Below are 19,357 nucleotides of genomic sequence, written 5' to 3' on the forward strand. Positions count from 1 at the left end.
CAGAACCATGGCCCTATCTGGCAGAAGGTTGGGTGTTTGAAACAGTGAAAGCAAAAGACAATGCCTCATCATGCACCTCCACCACACAGTGATGAAATCACATGTTGGAGTGACTAGAGGGATGTTTGCTCCTCTCCTGTTCTCTTTACCAATCTCAGGAACTTGGGAGGAACTAAGCAGGATTCATGAAGCCCAGAAAGTACATCCCAGTAAGGAAGCCAAGCCTCTAATAGCTGCAGATCCCTTATATAACTGGAGATTTCAGGTCATATATTTATAGACTTCTAGAGCTGGAGAAGGCCTTAGAGATTATTCCAGTCCAATCCCTCCATTCTGCAGTAAAGCAGAGAAAAGAGAAATGACAGACCACAGTTGCACAGATAGGCACACAGCTGGCAGGAGAACCCAGGCTCCTTGACTGCTATCCCTCTGGCTGATCTTGATTTTGGCAGCCTGATTTCTAGATGGAAATTACTCTGCTATCCAATGAAGATTTTTCAACCTGATTTTTTTTTTAAAGGTTTTATTTATTTGTTAGGGTGAGCGGGATAGAGAGAGGCAGACAGAGGAAGAAACAGGCTGCCCCACTGAGCAGGGAGCCTGAGGCGGGGCTTGATCCCAGGACCCTGGGAGCATGACCTGTACCACCCAGGCGCCCCAACCTGATTTTTTTTAACATACAAAGGGGAAGAGAAAGAAACCTAGCACATTGTGGGTGCTCAATAATCAGGCTGGTTGGCTTTGGATGGTATAGAATAATTTATTTTCTGCCACTTAACAAGATCAGATTCAATTAACCTTGAATTTGTTTCATTGTTCATTCTGTTCAGTGACCCAAAGGCGGTTGGAGGTTTGAATCTCACCCCACTGTCCCGCTGCAAATTGGAATATGCATCTGAAGTTATAATGTGATGTTCATTGGTTTGATGACAGGGAGGCTTTCTGAGGAAGGCACGTGGATTTAGAATTGAAGCTTCTGGAGGCTTGTGGACACCCTCCTTGAGGGACAGAGACCGTCAGCCCCTGAGATTATACAGCCTGTGAGTTAGGATGTGGCACAAATACTTCTTAACCCTATTGTAAACACATGATTAAAACAGACGTAAAAAGATTCCAATAGCTTATCAGTTACATGGGCCTAACAGTTCTGAATGGGCTTATCGTTAAGTTTATGAAGTGGGTCTTTATCCACATCTTCCAATGGATTCAGTGTTCTTCCAAACACCGTCCCGACAAGTCAGGCAGGGTCATCCACGACACGGACAGACTCATGTCCTGCGGGGCTTTTCCCACACTCCACGGAAGCTCTGGGGTTACGAAGCGTGGCTCTGCTGGGGGCTTTCTCTTCAGACCCTTACAGACCAGGGCTTGCAGTTTTCTGGTATGCCAGTGACACACTAGGAAGGAATGGCAGAGCACTCATTACAGGGGTCTCCCCACGGCACAGGATGTGCGGCCCCCTCTGACGCACGTGCCACCTCCCACTGCTGCCAACCACCCTTCTGAAGTCCCAGCTGTTGGGAACACCCCCAGGGCAGGACCCCTTAATCTCTCAGTCATTCATGTATTTATGCGAAGCGCTCTCTGTGTGGTGGGCACTCTCGGAGGCTCTGAAGGCGCGTGGATGTCCAAATACAGAAGTGGTCCCTTTACAGATGCTACTCACAATCCTGGAAAGCATGACTGGTCCCTAGAATCAGCTATGTGTGCAAAACCACGGCAGGGGTGTTAAATCACTAGATTGTTATAACAGAGTAAAGGGGCCTGGATCGGAATCTTTGCTTTGGGTATGAGGACCTGGAGGGGCTCATTACATCAGTGAGTTCTGCGTCAGACTGTTTGCAAGGAGCTAACCTGCAACCCGTGCAACCTTACGGGAAGCCATGCGACACCTCGCCTCCCAGGGAATGGAGTTTGGGGAACTTGTCAGTGTCGTGGCCATGGTGGGAAGGTTCTGGGCTGTGGGAAAGTCACTGTGGAGCCATGGGCATGCCTCGCCGTCTGGAAGCTCCACACAGACTGGTGGTCTTTACCCCATAGCTAAAGCTATTGGCAGAGGAGAGTGGCCTGCCTGCCTCCTCCTGCCCCCTCAGCCTCCTGCCCCCTCGGTGCTGAGACCTGGGATGGCAGATCCGCCTGCTCTGGAGACTGCTGGGCCCTCCCCATCCCTGGAATGCTTTGGATCCTTCAGTAGCCATTTCACCTCTAAACCCAAACCCTGAAAGGCTTTGGGTCTCAAATCTCCTCTCACGTACCCAGGGGCAAACCCAGCTTGGGCCAGCAGGAAGAAACTGTCCTTGTGTGGTCTCCTTTTTCCAGGCATTGACCACTCTAAGTATCTTCTAGGGGTTCCCCAAAATGATTCCAATGACTACAGAACCCCAGCTACACTCTGCTACGCACACGAGGTAGTAACCCATGACGCTGTAATGCGCTCATCTGGTTTCCTGAAAGATCGCCCAGACTTCACGGATACCCATACACGCTTGTATCCATGAGGCACACAGCAATCACAGAACAAACGCGCTGCCTCTAATTAATGCATTAACACCCATTTCTGTCCCTGACTCTGCAGTCATCACACAGCGGCCTTCACAAAGAAAGGTCTCAAATGTGCCAGGGATGGACACGAGAGATTTAGGCTCTTGGGGACTTTTATCTGTCACACTCATCTTCTTGGCAAACAATGAAATCTGTGCATGATACTGGGCACTGAGGAACCCTCTTCCCTCAAAGAAGGCCCAGCTGCAAGCTGTAGCTTGAAGGGAATTTCTTGCTGTTTTCCAGCAAGGGGCCGCCTCAATGGCAGAAGGAAAGCAACCTGGACCCAAGGCTGCCCAGTGGAGAGAGAGAGCCTGCCATCCCACTATCCTCTCTGTAGTGCTCACGCCTCTGCCCCGGCCTCCCCCAGAGTGTGTGAACACTTGAAGGGCCTCATACCAGGGTGGTGAACTTGTCCACACAGGCATTGCGGATCTTCTCCGGGGTGGCGGGGCTGTCGAGCCGGAAGAGCTTCTCCATCTTACAATCTGGGTTCCTAGCTCGAGCTGCACCAATGGCGTCTTTGATGGCAAAGAAGATAGAGGCTGCCAGAAAGAGGGGCGGCTCCCCGACGGCCTGGATGGACAGAGCACGAGACAGGGAATCAGGCAACGTGACCCCAGCCTCCACAGCCGGAGGGCCAGTGACGCCTGGAACCCCAGCTGGCCCCAGCAGGCTGCTCCCAGTAAGGCAGGGAGGTTGGTCAGAATCCTTCAGGAGCCGAGAACAAGCAACCCTAGGAAATGACTCAACCTCATTGGCATATTTCTTTTAACTCGCACTATGTGATTTTCTCTGATGCCATCATGCAAATAAAATGTACCATGAAAAGTTGTATTAAATAATTATAGTTAAGGGGCATCTGGGTGGCTCAGTCAGTTAAATGTCTGCCTTCGGCTTGGGTCATGATCCCAGGGTCCTGGGATCGAGTCCCACATTGGACTCCTTGCTCAGCGGGGAGTCTGCTTCTCCCTCTGCCTCTGCCTGCCAACACTCTGCCTGTTTGTGCTCTCTCTCTCGGATAAATTAATTGATTAACTAGGTTGTTTTATTTTGTCCCCCCAAAGCATAGATCAGAAACTTCCTGCATCAAAATCCCTGGGACACTTGTTAAAAATGCACATTCCAGGGCCTTACTCCAGACCTACTGAATCTAGGGATGGGTCCCACAGAAATGCATTTTTGTCATGCATCTGCAGTGAGCCCAATGCATGTCCAACCGTGAAAGTCGATGGCAAGGATCACAGAGCGTCCAGACCCAGCCACAGTAAAGTAAACCATGAGATGAGCAAATGAGTGTGTTTCACAGTTACAAGTGATCATCTGTCTTCCTTCTTTGGTCTAGGACTGTATCAGTCAGCTGACTTGATTTTTGACCGTTTTTCCATCCCTACTGGGGACGGCAAGGAAATAGAGGTTGGTTAGAATCCTTCAGGCATGCAGATCAAGTTTAAGGTCAAGTGCCAGCCACTGAAGGGGACACAGGGTTGGCACAGAGGTGTTGCCCAATCTGCAATGAATATGCTATTCTTGTGGGATAACGGGTGGAGGGGGCATATGTGGGATCATCTTTAGGACCAAGCATCAAAATGCACACGTGAGACATGGGTGAAGATCAGGCTTCGACCTTGTAGACTTCGACCGGATTAAGGAATCCCTCTGAGTGCAGCCAAAGGAGCTAGCTTTGACCACACACAAGTAGTATCATCCCAGCTCTGTTTTCTCCGGCAGGGACAGCCCACCCTTCTGCCATCCTCACCAAAGCTAGCGTCAAGCCCTCTGGTCCTTCCAGACCAACCACCAGCAGACCTGTGGTGGAGCCCCTCCTTCCCCCACAGCCTCCCACCGTGCAGACCAGAAGGCAGCACAGACCCAGGGCAACGGTACCTTGGACGCATAGATGGCCTTCTTGTTGGGACAGTCACGGAGCAGGGACACCCTGAACTCAATGGGGATGCTGCCAAATGCAGGGATCTTGTAGGTGCTGGGGCCACGGGTATGCAGGCTCCCCTCTGGGGAGTAGTGCAGCTCCTCCAGGGTGAAAAGGCCGAGGCCCTGCACAAAGGCCCCTTCCACCTGCAAGGCAGACAGAAAGCACGGTCACTCTGCTTCCCCGCCCCGGCCAAGGACAGGTACTGCTTGCCCCATCAGGCACCAGCCTCACCTGGAGTGGGCCCGGAAAGGAGTAAATATCAGCCCTCCACAACCTACCTGGCCCCCGCCCAGCCTGGGATCACCTCTCTGGGCCTTTGCCAGGCACTGAGGTAGGCAGGGAGAAGGCATCAACACTAGAGATTAGTTTTAGAACTTGTCAGCGATTCCAGGAGACTCATTCCATGGTAGGCATAATTTTTCATTAAAATCTGCCACCGAGGGGGTGGAGCTGTTCCCCCCTGTGCCGCCACTGGGGAAATGGGAACTCAGAGCTGAGAAGCAGTCTCCCAGGCTGACGGTTGCTGCGCCTGGGAGACGGGGGTCAACATGACTCCCATGTGCCAAGGGGGACCACGTGCCTGCAGGCAGTCCCGCAAGACAGGAGGAATTTCTGGGATGGTGGATTTAGGCTTTGTGGACTCCCAGCCCTGCCTGGCTCTAGGAAAAGCAGTCACCCCGCTGGGACTTACTCTGGATCTCTCGGAGGGCACCTGCCACACTCTGTGGGCCCACACGTTTGTTCTCCCAGCCTCCCTGCTCACCGCGGAACTCGGGGGACACACCCGCGGCCGAGCCCATCACCCCCCCGGGTCACCCGGGTGCCTTACCTGTCCAATATCAATGGCAGGGTTCAGACTGGAACCGACATCCATGACAATGTCCGTGCGGAGGTTCTGTAGTGGGGGGAGCGGGGGAGAACACGCAGTGTGAGAAGAAAGGAAGGTGTGGGATGACAGATGGGGCTTGGGGACCCTTGAATCACTGCATCAACCGAATGGCACTTTCAGAAGCAGAGGACCCTGGCCGTGCTCAGGCAGGGTGTTCGTGGCCCTGCCGGTCTGCACTGGCATCGTCGATGCTCAGGTTTGAGTTGGGACAGGCTGGGCAGGGGATGGTGGCGGCTACGCTCGGCTGTGATCAGGAGTCACATGCGCACACCTCCGCGTGAGTGGGAAGGATGGTTCCCAGGTCCCTGGGCTCTGAACCTGAGTCTGGGTCGATCGTGTCAGGAAGGAGACAACAAACTACGTTCCCTGGGCTGATTCCAGCCTGAGCCCCGTTTTGGGGGGGACCTGTGAGCCGATAATTGTATCTGCCTTATTAAGGGACTGACAAAAATAAAAGGAATATGACGTGACACATGACAATTATGTGAAATTCATAGTCAAGTGTGCACAAACCGCCTCGTAGGGGAACACGGCCATGCCTGTTCGTTTGCGTTCATCTGTGGCTGTTCTCCTGCTTCCGTGATGGGGGGCAGAGGAGGTGAAGCAGAGTCTTTGGGGGCCCAAAAAAGCCTCAAATATTTGCTCGCTGGTCCTTTCTAGGAAGTCTGCCAGGCTGTGATGTCAGACATTATTTTCCAAGCCAGAAAGTACGTTCTTAGTGTTTGCAAGTCGCTCGATTCTCCACCCTTCCCCCTAACTTAGTACAAAGGTTTTGCAAACCCCTTACTTTGTGATCCCCTGTTAAGCAGTCAATTTCCACTTCGGAGCAAGCCACCCCGTAGGAGAAGTAGTGGAAGGGGTTCCCTGAGTTCGTCTCAAAGCTGTAGCCAAGGTTGGGTGTCCTGGGAGAGAGAGGAGAAATCGTAACACGTGCTAAGATGAGCATTGCCCCTCACCACACACACACACACACACACACACACACACACACACACACACAGCTTGACCCACAAAATCCTAAGACTCCAAAGGTTTTTTTTTTTTTTTTCATTCAGCTGTTCTTCGTAAAAGCCCATGTACTTTTAATATTTTGAACCTGTTAATGAAATCCGGGTGTTCCAGAGCTTTCTGCCTCCTGTCTGCTCAGTTTTGCCCAAGGGTCTTATGAGAATCATTCCGCACAGCTGAGCGGCATACAGAATCAGGATGCTGGCCTCTACGTGGTAGAAATGGGGCACGCTTGTCCAAGCTCACGAAAGACATGAAGGCTGCACTCCTAAAGGATCTGCTGAGCTGGTGTTCGAGATCTAGGAACCAGAGAGCTGGCCTTTGCTGCCTCCTGGGCCACTCACCTTTCTCCAGGTGAGAGCTGAGGTCAGCAGCTCCCGCAGCCCAGGTGCACCTGGAACCACTTGCCTGCATGATTCCTTGGCTATGGGCCCCTTCTTGGTTCCAACAAAGGATGTGAGGAAAGTGTTATTGATAAAAGCAGATGCTCTCTTATATTTTTTTTCTTCTTTAATCCTGAATATCTTACACAATTCCAATTTCACATGAGTCATACGTGTGTGTGTGTGTGTGTGTCTTCTCACACCTGGAGTTTATAGTCTCCCGCACCCGTGTTTTTTTTTATTCATGACACAGAAAATCATGAGCTGATGGGATCGGAGTCTGCATGCACGTAAAACCAGCGCCGAGCTGAGGGGAAAGAATTCTCCCAGGAGAACCTGCCACCTTCTCTGACCTCGGATTTCGCCATCTTCACTTGGGTGTTCCTTTATATTACCCAGTTTTATCAACCCTGAAAACGAAGCAAGAACTTCTGAGAAAATCCGTACATGCACGTGTTTGCACAAGTCAAGTATCACGAAACCCGGAGGCACTGGCAAAATGTTTGTTTGCCTAAAATACATATTGAACTTCTTCTCCAAACCCATTGATGTGCGAAAGAAAAGGTCCTAGTTAAACTTCCCAGAGAAAGCTGGAACATGACGGCCGGTAAGAAATAGCATGACATCTTTTTACAGCCTTGGAATCGCATCTTTTCACAGCCTTGGAATCAGATCGGCGAGGTCTCTAGCTCTTCGTGTTGCTACTGAATTTCAAAGTAGCAGAAGGTATATGCTCTTTTCCGAATCTCACTTTCAGCGCCACTGACGTCTGCATTTTGAAACCAGACCACGTGCTCTAACTCCTCCCGTGGTTCTTTCCAGGGAAAGCCTCCAGGCAGAAATCCGATGCGTGGTACAGAGGAAGGGTCGTAGGTAACTTGGCCCCAGGTTCTAGGAGAACCCCAAGGGAGGGGTGGCTGGGGATGGTCCCACTAGGTTGTTAATGAGGAAACAGGCCCAGCGAGATCCCCAATCTCTCCAAGCTCAAGAAGACGCTTCCAGACCAGAACCAGAGCACAGATCTGCGGATATGACGGCTCATGCTTCTGCCTCCTTGGCACACAGATTGGCGATGCCGGGCACTTTAGAGCATCTTCAGAGTGAAACGAGCCGCAGTCCATTGAAGAGATTAAAGTTTCAGGGGAACTGCTCTTTCCCAGCCAAAGGCTGGGAGCGTCCAGTGCTGGGGGGAACTTCAGAGGTTAGGATGAGAACACAAGGTGAGGCGGGTGAGACCAACTCCGTACTTACTTATAAAAGCCGGTTGCAGACAAGCTTACTGCGTCAACGTAGGCAGCTAAGACCTGAGGAGAGGAGAGGAGACAACAGGAAGTGCTTAGCATGGTTTCCAGGATCCCTGCCCCAGCACTGAGATTTCACGGGTTCACCCTCCTCAGACCAGGTCTGTGTACCAGTGGCTCTCCCCCTGCCCCCACAAAGCTTTGCCTCACATGCTCCTGTGTGAGAAGGCACAGGATGCCTGCAGGCTAGCAGCCTCTCAGGTGGTCTTTGACCTTTGAGGAGCCTCCCCAGGCCACCAGGGAGCTCAGACCAACATAGTGAGCATCCCAACATATTGCCCATGTCACTCCCCAGCCCTAGAGCTTAGTCCCCCCATCATCTCTAAAGAACATGCTTGACATTCAGGACCCCAGGGTTCTCTCTCCCTTCAGGTCTCACACACATCCATGCCAGCCAAACTCGAGGGGCAGCTCTCTCCCAGCCCCTCCATGTCCCCACAGCTCTACACCTTTGTTCGCACGGTTCCTCCACTGTATCTGCCCAAATCCTTTCCCTCCCTCAAGGCCCAGCTCAAGCTTGCCTCTCTGTGTCTCCATGCTGAAATCCAAACTACCCAAACCAACCTAGTTTTGTGTGGTATTAACGTGTGTGGTATCTGTGAGTGTGGGAAGGGAAGTGGACGGGGTCTGAGAGAAATAGCTTGTTTTCTTTGGGTCTCTACAAGGAAGCGTATGCTATCTGACTGGGTCACGTGTGGGCTCACTCTGTATGTTACCATTGTGCCCACTTTTCCCACCCCAATGCTGAAAGATGATAAAGCGGGGCTGCCACTGAGGTGTCCGCTTGTTGGAAGAGATGGAGTCTCCCTCCAGAGAGAGACCTCCCTGCGGCTTCCCTCTGAGGGTCCCTGACACACAGGCCTCCAAACCAGAACCCAGAGAACTGGGCTCCTTCTTATTATGAGTGCTTGCCTGTGACTTCTAAAAACCACAGGAATGGTATAAACTCTTGGGAAATGTCTTTTTCCCCCACTCCTTCACAGATGGAGCCTTGGTGGACTCCAGAGTTGGAAGGGGATGTGCTACTAGGGGCAGCCCTCCCACAGCAGGAGGTTTGAAGAAAACCAGGCTCATCAAGACTGAGGACGAGTGGGGTGTGGAACCAGGCCCAGAGTCAGGCCCATTCAGCAGTCACCCCACCTTCCAAGGCTCAGGGCAGCCCATCTCCCAGTCCTCACAGGTCTGTCAAGATCCTGGATCAAAATTTTTCCTCAGGTGACTTCCCTCAACTATGACAACCACAGAGAAAGGGGCCCAGCAAGGTGGAGCCTTTACTTGTCTTGTGAAACCATACCCACCACTTCAGCTTCTCTGCCTGTGTCTAGATCGTGATCCTATTCCTGCTGCAGGAAGGACAGATAGCCTGCCTTCGACCAGCTCAGACTTACCCAGTCTTCCCAGGTGCCAGTAGGATTCTTTTTCTTGAAGGGTTCCAGCCTTTTCAGGATGGTCTGACAAGCTTCCTAAGAACACATCCACCGCATACCAGACACATTAGTCTTCTGCATTTCCTGGCCCAGGCAAAAGCCCAGGGGCCTCAGCAGGGCCAACTCCAAGCAATGCTGTGCCCATGGTGCCATTCTGACAGCCTTGCCACCCTCTCAGGAATGACTGAGGCCCAGGATAGAAGCCATAGGACCCCATCGAAGAGACCAGCATTGGCCTCTGTGGGAGAACACCCAGTTCTTAGGCTACAGATGAATTATTTGAAGGATCCCAAAGGAGATGACTTCTCCCATCGAACGCTTTTCTTAATTATATCTTCCACGTGGAAAGAGAAGCCTGTGGGTCTGACATGGCCAACCCCCAAATCCAATTCCAACCTTGTCCATAGTCTTTTGATCAGTTCTAACACTGGGGAGTATATCTTTCCAGAATGCTCCTTGTGACCCTCCAAATCTCCTCCCCATCCTACACTCAACCTCCTTGGCTCTGATGGAAGTGATTTCGGCTGTTAGGCCTCTCTTTCAGCTTGGTGTCAGGAGGAACAACATTCTCCTGGATAAGACAGCCAATGCCAAAGAGCCAACAAGAACCATTCCAGCTCCCACCCCAGGGGGCTCTCTGGGACCAGAACCCTGGGCTGGCCCTCAGCTCTGGGGGCTGCCCAGGCTCCTCACATAGACAGCCTGTCCGTTGATGTCAGCGCTGACAGAGGCAGCCGTGGGAGAGGTGTTTGGCACGGTGTTAGTGCTCGTCTCGCTGATGTAAATCTTAGAGGTGGGTATTTTCAGAGCTCTGCTGGCCACCTGGGAAAAGAGACAACATCACTTTCTCAGGGAGGGGTTAGCATGGGGCTTGGCTGCCTTTGCCCCAAGATAGACTCAGGTTCACTCTTGCAGGCAACAAAATAATTTTATAAACTATAATCCTATTGAGACTGGGATGGTCTCATACCTGTCTCAGTTTGAAGCAGAACTTTATGGAGTGACTTTGTTTTATGAAATAAGTCAAGCAGAGGGAGTCAATTATATGGTTTCACTTACTTATGGAGCATAAGGAATAACACAGAGGACATGGGGAGAAGGAGAGGAGAAGTGAGTTGGGGGAAATCGGAGAGGGAGACAAACCATGAGAGACTGTGGACTCTGAGAAAGAAACTGAGGGTTTTGGAAGGGAAGGGGGTGGGAGGTGGGTGAGCCCGGTGGTGGGTATTATGGAGGACACGTATTACATGGAGTACTGGATGTGGTGCATAAACAACAATTTTTGGAACTTGAAAATAAAATAAATAAAAATTTGTAAACCCAATGGTGACTCACAGTGCTTTTTAAAGCTAAACTTAGCTTTCTTTCTTTCTTTCTTTCTTTCTTTTTTAAATTCAATTTGGCCAGTCGGTGAGCCAAGCAGGTATGCCAGCTCTAATCCAGTTCCAATATCTGAGCTCCACTGCGGGGGGGGGGGGGGTGGGGGGGAACTGGTTACCTTCATACCCACAACACACCCACTTATACACAGTTGGGCAAGGGCATCCAAAAGATGTGACCCCCCAGCTGACCCTTGAGCCTGACCTGGTAGACCAGAGGCTCCTCACCCCTCCCCTGTCCTTGGAATGTGGGTTCCACTTGCCTTTCCTACTCCCAAAGTTGGCTCCAAGGTCATGACCTCCAAGGATGATGATGTGGCATTGAGAACACCTGCACATGACCTTGACCAAACCCAGTTAAGACCCCTCTCTCTATAAACTTTTAAGATTCAGTGGAGATCATTCATCTTGCCACCTCCCAAGGCAACCCTCTTACATAAGTTCCCTTTGCTTATGAAAACTGTGACCTGCCAACCTATGCCTGTTTTTTCTGTCTCTGAGTAGAAGGACCAGTGTCTGATCACTCCTGGGAAGCTCCCCTAGGAGCTTGCAACCAACATAATCATAAAGCCCTAGAATGCTGGCAATGGAAGTGACCTTGGGGGTTACCTGGCCAAGCCCTTTGCACAGATGAGGAAACAAAGGCCAGGAGAGGAAAAGACTTGCCCGAGACCACATGTAAACAGACGGCAGAGCCTGGCCAGAGCTGGGGCCTCTTCTGCTTGTGCAGTGCAATGCTGCTCAGCATCTCACCACACTCTCCCCCACCACCCAGCACTGTGGGGCCAGAGAGGGCTCCCAGTGTCTAGGCCGCTCACCTGGACCATCTTGGTGTGCAGGCCTTGGCCCATCTCCATGCCCCCATGGGTCAGCAGCACGGAGCCATCTGTATACACATGAATCAGGGCTCCTGCCTAAGGGAAGGATAACAAACATAAAATTCAGTAAATTCAACCCCGACTTGAGGCTTGGGACTGATGGGTCCAGATCCCAGGAGGAAGAAAACCAGAGGCAGCATTTTGGTTAGAAACCGTAGATAAAACCTGCAGCGGTTGTCAATCTCATGATTTAATCATGTAGCCCCTCAACAGTTTGCCAACATTCTCTGATTCCTCTACATGTCTCCCGTCCTCAGAAAGAAGGAGGTCAGATAAATGTTTTTGTGTGCACTCTACAGAGGAAGCCAAGGATCAGAAAGGCAGAGTGGCTCTCTGTAGTCCTACAACCAGGAAGAGGAAGAACTAGAACTTGATCCCAGATCTCTGAGTCCCATGCTGCCCTCACTGACCTGGGATATTCTGGACAAACGGAAATATGCAAGTTCAACTTCATTTAAATAGCAGAGAGCCCCTCTACTCATCTCTGTTACCAGTGACGATGACCCTTCCTTTGCAATACAGCAGACAGAGGGGGAAATGGGGCCCCAGCCCAGGGCAGAGGGACAAAATTATATAAAGCAATTACCTGGTTCAGAAAAGGAAGAGTGAAGCTTATTCCAAACTTGGTAGGAATGATGCATAATCCTCTCTTCTTCCAACAATTCTCCCTGGAGAAAAAAGAAGATTCTCATAGAACTTTCTCTATCATGTTTGTGTCAGCTCAGACATGGTATCAGACATTTTTGCAAAATTGGAACAAGTCATCCTTGGAACAGGCCACATAGTGTTCACCATAACTGAGTTGTGCCTCAGTTGGGTCAACCAAATAAGAAAGGTCAGATCTGGGTGCTGGGTCCTTCCGTGCAGCTGAAGCAGGACCCACCCCTGAGAGCCTGGACTTAGAAGTATTGTCACTTCCCCCCAGAGCGGAGTTCAGATGGGATCAGGGTGCCCCGGTGACCTTGGACTGTGACTGTCCCAGCGATGAACTGGGTCACACCTTGGTGATGATCCCAGTAACACCTTCCCTGTGCATTCTATTTGGTTTTCTGGGTAACTCAGTGAGGAAACAGAGTCAGTATAATTATCCCCACTTTATAGATGTTGAAACTGAGGCCCAAGTGATGGATTGATGGCAAAGTCGTATTTACAGACTCATATCAGAGGCAGGTATATAACTGTAGTGTTCGGGGTTCTGGGCTGGTGTTCCCCTAAGGTGGGCGAATGTAAAGACAGACCATACTGATGGGCTAGGATGCTGAGGGCCGGCTGTAAGCCCATCTGCCCCCAGGCTCAACATCATTTTAGGATCTTAAAGAGATGGCCATGAAAAGGGCTCCAAACTCAGCCCTCCCGTGTCTTATCTGTTATTAGCCTGGTATTCTGAGTTCAACCAAGAGGCTGCAGAAAATGAGACCCGAGAGATTCCCAGAACATCGGACTCCTCCCCTCCCCATGCTTACTCATTGAACTTGTCTATCTCACTCCTCCGAGCATGATACTGAGAGCTGGCTAGGCATTCATCCCAGCACCTGGACAAGGTGAACCCCTCAAGCTTCTGGTTGAAGTGTGTCAAGTCCCCTTCCTTATACAGGTTTTTCCTCCGCACCTTTGCAAAGAGAGAGACACCGAGGGCTTGCTGGTGGCAATGGATGAAGGGGTTGCAACTTCAAGGTAAGCTTCCGACCCACTCCACAGCACGTGCCTCTCCTCTGCTCCCCACCGGGAGATGCCCAAGACACAAAGCCACTGTCCCCTCAAAATAGGGGTGACTCGTGCCACCAAACTCCCGGCTGACTTACTTCCTCTGCCGGCAGCCCACAGGTCAGAGCGACTTCACTCATCCAGTACTCAGCAATGAGCATCCCCTGAGGCCCCCCAAAGCCCCGGAAGGCTGTGTTGGAGGCCAGGTTGGTCTTGCAGAGCCGCCCAGTGCCCAGGATGTTGGGGATTTTGTAACAGTTGTCCATGTGGAAGAGGGCTCTTTCCATTATCTGCAGCATAAGACACCAAAATGGGAGAGAAGAGTGCGCCGATGTCATTGGCACTTCAAAAAAGGGACTTCAAGGGCTGCACCCCCTCTGTCTTTCCCAGCAGCCCCTGGCTCCTCGGGCCCAAGTTATTTCTCGCATATCAAGGGGTATGCAACACAGGACTCCTTCCTGGGCTCCCGGTGTCTGTGTCTCTGCACCCTCTCACCTAACCCTCAAACAAAAGTACAAGGTCCTTCTAGGTCAACCACTTGCTTCCAAAAGCCACTTACTCTCTTTGGAGTGAAGTCTGTATAAGGTTCAGTGTGGAATTCAAGACTCTTTACAGTCTTCTTCAAGCATATTTTTTATCCTCTCTGTTGACTATACATTCCCCTTACCGGATATGCCTCTCCTCACCTCACCCACCTACCAACATCCCCACTCAGCTCCTCCCTGGGGAAGCTCTTCCCAGACTCTCCAGTTAGGACTGATCTCTTGCCTCTTCAAAAAGAAAAAAAAAAAATAGGTGATCTTATGATGAATTGATTTTACGTAGTTGGTGTTCCCATTAGAGTTGTATGGTAAACCGCTTAAAGAGTCAGATACTGGTGTAAGTTTGTGTTGGGCAGCATAGCAGTCCTCCCTGTTCTCCCTTCTACCCCTCGTAGAGTGCTCCCAGCTCATTTGATCAGCTCTTACACACTAACTTCCACATCTCTAATAATGCCTTACACGGAAACTTTTTTTTTTTTAAAGATTTCACTTATTTTTGTGAGAGAGAGAGGGAGAGCATGAGAGGGGAGACGGTCAGAGGGAGAAGCAGACTCCCTGCTGAGCAGAAACCAGATGTGGGACTCGATTCCAGGACTCCAGGATCATGACCTGAGCCGAAGGCAGTTGCTTAACCAACTGAGTCACCCAGGTGCCCCTGGGTGCCTCAGACTTCTTGATGTGTTCAGTTATAGACTCTTATATTGCTTTCTTGTTACAGAAAAGGGGGGTATCAGTCTCGCCTGACCCCCATTCCTGAAATCACATCACCTTCCTGTCCCCCATCCTCCCCATCTAGTCATATTTTTTTTAAAGATTTTATTTATTTATTTGTTAGAAAGAGAGAGAGAGAGAGAGAACACAGGCAGAGAGAGTGGCAGAGGGAGAAGCAGTCTCCCCACAGAACAAGGAGCCCGATGTGGGACTCGATCCCAAGACGCTGGGATCATGACCTGAGCCAAAGGCAGCCGCTTAACGAACTGAGCCACCCAGGCGTCCCCACATCTAGTCATATTTTGACCTCACCCATAGGCAGTTTGATATCATCCTGTAAACATCTGAATCACCTGGTTACACTGTGATTACTTCTCTCTTTCTTGATAGCAGCCGCCCCTGGAGCTAAGGATTATCTTCACTCTTTCATTTTCTTAGTTTTCTTTTTTTAAGATTTTATTTATTTATTTGACAGAGACAGAGACCACATGTAGGCAGAGAGGCAGGCAGAGAGAGAGGAAGGAAAACAGACTCCCCGCTGAGCAGAGAGCCCAATGCGGGGCTTGATCCCAAGACCCTGGAATCCTGACCTGAGCTGAAGGCAGAGGCTTTAACCCACTGAGTCACCCAGGCGCCCCTCATTTTCTTAGATTTCTGTGCAATTATTACTAAGTCAACTTAAAGTTTTCCCCAGTGCTAGAAATCTGCTCTCAATATGTTGGAACACTTTAAACTTTCTAGCAGTCTTATCTTTTAGAAGAAATTATTCCTGGAGACTTCTGGCTAACTGCAATTTCAATGGGCAGCCCATTTGAGTCCATGTCCCACTGTTACCTTGGGATCTTCCCTCACATTCATCCCAGATTCTCTTTGCCTCTCTCCATACTAAATCTCCCCTTCCTGGAAACTACTTCTTCCCCTTTCCTAGTCTTATACTTTCATTTTGTTGGAGTAAATTCTTGAATATCTTCTCAAAAAAATAAGGGGAGGGGCGCCTGGGCGGCTCAGTGGGTTAAAGCCTCTGTCTTCGGCTCAGGTCATGATCTCAGGGTCCTGGGATTGAGTCCCACATCAGGCTCTCTGCTCAGCAGGGAGCCTGCTTCCTCCTCTCTCTCTCTGCCTGCCTCTCTGCCTACTTGTGATCTCTGTCTGTCAAATAAATAAATAAAAATTTAAACAAATAAAAAAAATAAGAGGAGTATATAGAGAGGAACCTTTTTGAGACGTGCCTGCCTGAAATGTCTTTCTTATACTCTCATCCTTAATTAATGATTTGGCCATATATAGGATTCTAGGTTGGAAACAGGTTTTCCAGTTTCTCTCAGCATTCTGAAGGCATTTTACTGGCAAATGCAATCAGGGTCTTTCAATTCTTGGAAACAGTTCTGTTTTTCTCCTTCCTAAAAATTGTAAAATTGGGGTGCCTGGGTGATTCAATGGGTTAAAGCCTCTGCCTTCGGCTCAGGTCGTGATCTCAGGGTCCTGGGATCAAGCCCCGCATCGGGCTCTCTGCTTGGCAGGGAGCTTGCTTCCTCCTCTTTCTCTCTCTGCCTACTTGTGATCTCTGTCTGTCAAATATGTAAATAAAATCTTTAAAAAAAAATTGTAAAATCTTCTTTACCCCCAGGTTTCTCCAAGTTTGCAGTGATGAAAAACTTAGCATAGGTCTATTGTCCTTCATTGTGCTGCTTCCTGGAAAGGCTCTTTCAATCTCAGACTGTATGGCCATCAGTTTGGGGGGATTTCCCAAGTCACTTCTTGATAGTTTCCATTCTTTCTCTCTGAAACTTTGATTATTTGGATCTCCCGGATGAGTCCTTGAATTTTGTTGTATCTTCTCTCAGATTTTTCTGTATTTTTTTTCTTTACTTAGGGAGATTTGCTCAAGTTTCTTCCAACCCTTCTGCTTTCAGAGTTTTAATTCACCAGAGTTCATTTTTATTCTCTGACTGTTCCATTTTTATGGCATCCTATTCTTTCTTGAAGGTATAATAACTCATCTCTCTGAGGAGCCCAATGGCAGTTTTTATTTGTTTGTTTCGTTTGGGGTTTGGTTTACTTCCCCATGTATAGTCTCTCTTTCCCACAGGTTGCTTTTTGTGTCTTTGGTTATTTCAGTCTTAGTCATCCTAGATGCTTTTAGTATGTCTCAATTAATTCCATTTTTGCTTTCCCTTAGCACTCTATCAACTTGTACTTCTATTTCATTTTGTCTTTTATTATCTGTCTCCCCACCATACTGCGAACTTCCTGAGGGCAGAAACAAAGCCGTATATTCTTCTTTATGTTGCCACTCTAGGCACTCAATAAATGTTTGCTGAATTGAATTTAAAAGCTTCTAAGATCTTTGGGGACAAGCACCGCATCTTTTTCAACCTGATTTTTCCTACAACACCAAAAGGCATGTGTTGCAAATGGTGAGAATGCTAAATGTGTTTCTTTTTTTGAGACGTTTTCACACTAGATCTGAAGTGTGAAGTTTTCTAATTGAGTCAGTTAGCCCCTAGCAAAGAGGAGAAACACAGGCAGTGAGGATTCATGGGAACTTCCGTTTTCCCCGAAATGTGACTTATTTTTACAAGAAGAATCTATGTGTATATAACTAATATGGTTATAAAATAAAGATTCTAAAAATTATAAAGAGTAGTATCACAAAAATAACTGTTAACTTCTAGAATTAACAAAATACATATCTACATTAGACTTATAGGAGGGGCACCTATGCTTGTTAAGCATCTGCCTTCTGCTATGGTCATGCTCCCAGGGTCCTGGGATCGAGCCCCACATTGGGCTCCCAGCTCAGCAGGGAGCCTGCTTCCCCCTCTCTCTCTCCCCTGCACATGATTTCTCTCTCACACTCACAAATAAATAAATAAAATCTTTAAAAAACAAAACACACAGAAAAGACTCATAGGAGAATGTTCAGAGTAGCATTATCCATACAGGCTAAACACTGGGAATGACTCAAAAGTTCATTAAGTGGTGAATGGAAAACAAACCATGGTCTATCCATATGATGAAATACTGTCAACAGAAAAGAATGAAGGACTAACGCATACCACAACAGGGGTGAACCTAAAAACATTAATCTGAAGATAAAAAGCCAGACACAAACTATGACGTAGTACACAAGTCTATTTACATGCATCAACTACAAGAGGAAGATCTATAAAGACAAAAAGTAGATGGTAGGTGTCTAGGCCTGGGCGTTGGGAGGATAAGAACAGGAGAGATGTGAGAGATGACTTTGGGGCCATGGAAATGTTTGAAAACTAGATCATGATAATGGTTGCATGACTCTTTAAATTGACTAAAAACCATTGAACTATATCTGTACTCGAGGAACTACAGAACACTCATGAAAGAAATTGAAGAAGACACAAAAAGATGGAAGACCATTCCATGCTGTTGGATGGGAAGAATAAACATTGTTAAAATGTCTATACTGCCTAGAGCAATCTATACTTTTAATGCTATTCTGATCAAAATTCCACCGGTATTCTTCAAAGAGCTGGAGCAAATAATCCAAAAATTTTTATGGAATCAGAAGAGACCCCAAATCGCTAGGGAAATGTTGAAAAACAAAACTAAAACTGGGGGCATCACGTTACCTGATTTCAAGCTTTACTACAAAACTGTGATCACCAAGACAGTATGGTACTGGCATAAAAACAGACACATATATCAGTGGAACAGAGTAGATAGTCCAGATATGGACCCTCAACTCTATGTTCAAATAATCTTCGACAAAACAGGAAAAAATATACGGTGGAAAAAAGACAGTCTCTTCAATAAATGGTGCTGGGAAAACTGGGCAGCTATATGTAGAAGAATGAAACTCTACCATTCTCTGAACTATATACTTTAAATGAGTGAATTTTATAGTATGTAAACTATACTTCAATGAAACGGTTACTAAAAAAAAAAGAAGAAATTCAATTCATTCTTTAAAATTCAAGCATCACAAAAATGTGTTATATAGGAAATGACAGTGAGTGCCCCCCTTGTCCCAACCAATCACTGTTTAGTGTATATTCCTTTGGGATTTTCCATGCATATCATTATATCTATTATATATACATATATATGTATATGTATATATATATGTGTGTGTGTGTGTGTGTGTGTATTATAAAGGCATACATTAATTTTACATACATATACATGCAATGTCACTAAACCATACATCTAGTTTTGTAACTAACTTTGCTTGCTTGGCAAAGTATCTGGAAAAAGCAGGAAGGGTTTCCAATCAGGAAGGTAATATGATTATTTTGTGCTTTGGAGATGAGCGAAGAGTAGGGAACCCAAGGATGCAGACCGTGGGGAGGTTACCACCATAGTAACAGGCAGGAACTGAGGAGGCCCATGCCAGGGTGGCCGTGGGGCTTGCCCTTGACCCCCCAGTCACCCCCCACCCCCAGGATACAGGGGTACCTTGCACTTACGCTCTGGGAGAGATCCATGGTGTTCCCTGCATTGCTGTAGTGCTCCACCTTCAAAGCCACCACCTTCCCGTTCTTCATGAAGCCGACCTGATGAGGAGAGGGAGTTCTCACCAGGGCTCTTCCTCTGCTAACCCGAGTCATCCCCTCCCACCTAGGCTACCTGAAGGGAAGTGGACGGAACAAGACATCACACCTTGAAAATGAGGTCACCAG

At 48.6% G+C, this 19,357-nt stretch overlaps 1 protein-coding gene across 2 annotated transcripts in view; it reads right to left on the reverse strand.

Annotated features, from left to right (window-relative positions):
* Positions 1–740: 740 nt before the first annotated feature.
* Positions 741–19,357, reverse strand: part of XDH (xanthine dehydrogenase) — a 61,630-nt gene continuing 43,013 nt past the window's right edge. For both annotated transcript variants that reach the window (XM_004777900.3, XM_004777899.3), the window contains exons 24-36: positions 19,145–19,231; positions 13,542–13,733; positions 13,203–13,348; positions 12,326–12,407; positions 11,680–11,775; positions 10,176–10,304; positions 9,444–9,518; positions 8,006–8,058; positions 6,151–6,265; positions 5,304–5,369; positions 4,429–4,617; positions 2,941–3,117; positions 741–1,397 (exon numbers count right to left, since the gene is read on the reverse strand). In XM_004777900.3, the coding sequence (XP_004777957.1) occupies positions 1,347–1,397; positions 2,941–3,117; positions 4,429–4,617; positions 5,304–5,369; positions 6,151–6,265; positions 8,006–8,058; positions 9,444–9,518; positions 10,176–10,304; positions 11,680–11,775; positions 12,326–12,407; positions 13,203–13,348; positions 13,542–13,733; positions 19,145–19,231 (1,458 nt within the window). In that variant the 3' untranslated portion in view covers positions 741–1,346. The remainder of the gene's footprint in view (positions 1,398–2,940; positions 3,118–4,428; positions 4,618–5,303; positions 5,370–6,150; positions 6,266–8,005; positions 8,059–9,443; positions 9,519–10,175; positions 10,305–11,679; positions 11,776–12,325; positions 12,408–13,202; positions 13,349–13,541; positions 13,734–19,144; positions 19,232–19,357) is intronic.

This window comes from Mustela putorius, unplaced genomic scaffold (genome assembly GCF_011764305.1).
Source record: "Mustela putorius furo isolate JIRA1106 unplaced genomic scaffold, ASM1176430v1.1 tig00000281_pilon_pilon_pilon, whole genome shotgun sequence".
NCBI classification, from domain to species: Eukaryota; Metazoa; Chordata; class Mammalia; order Carnivora; family Mustelidae; genus Mustela; species Mustela putorius.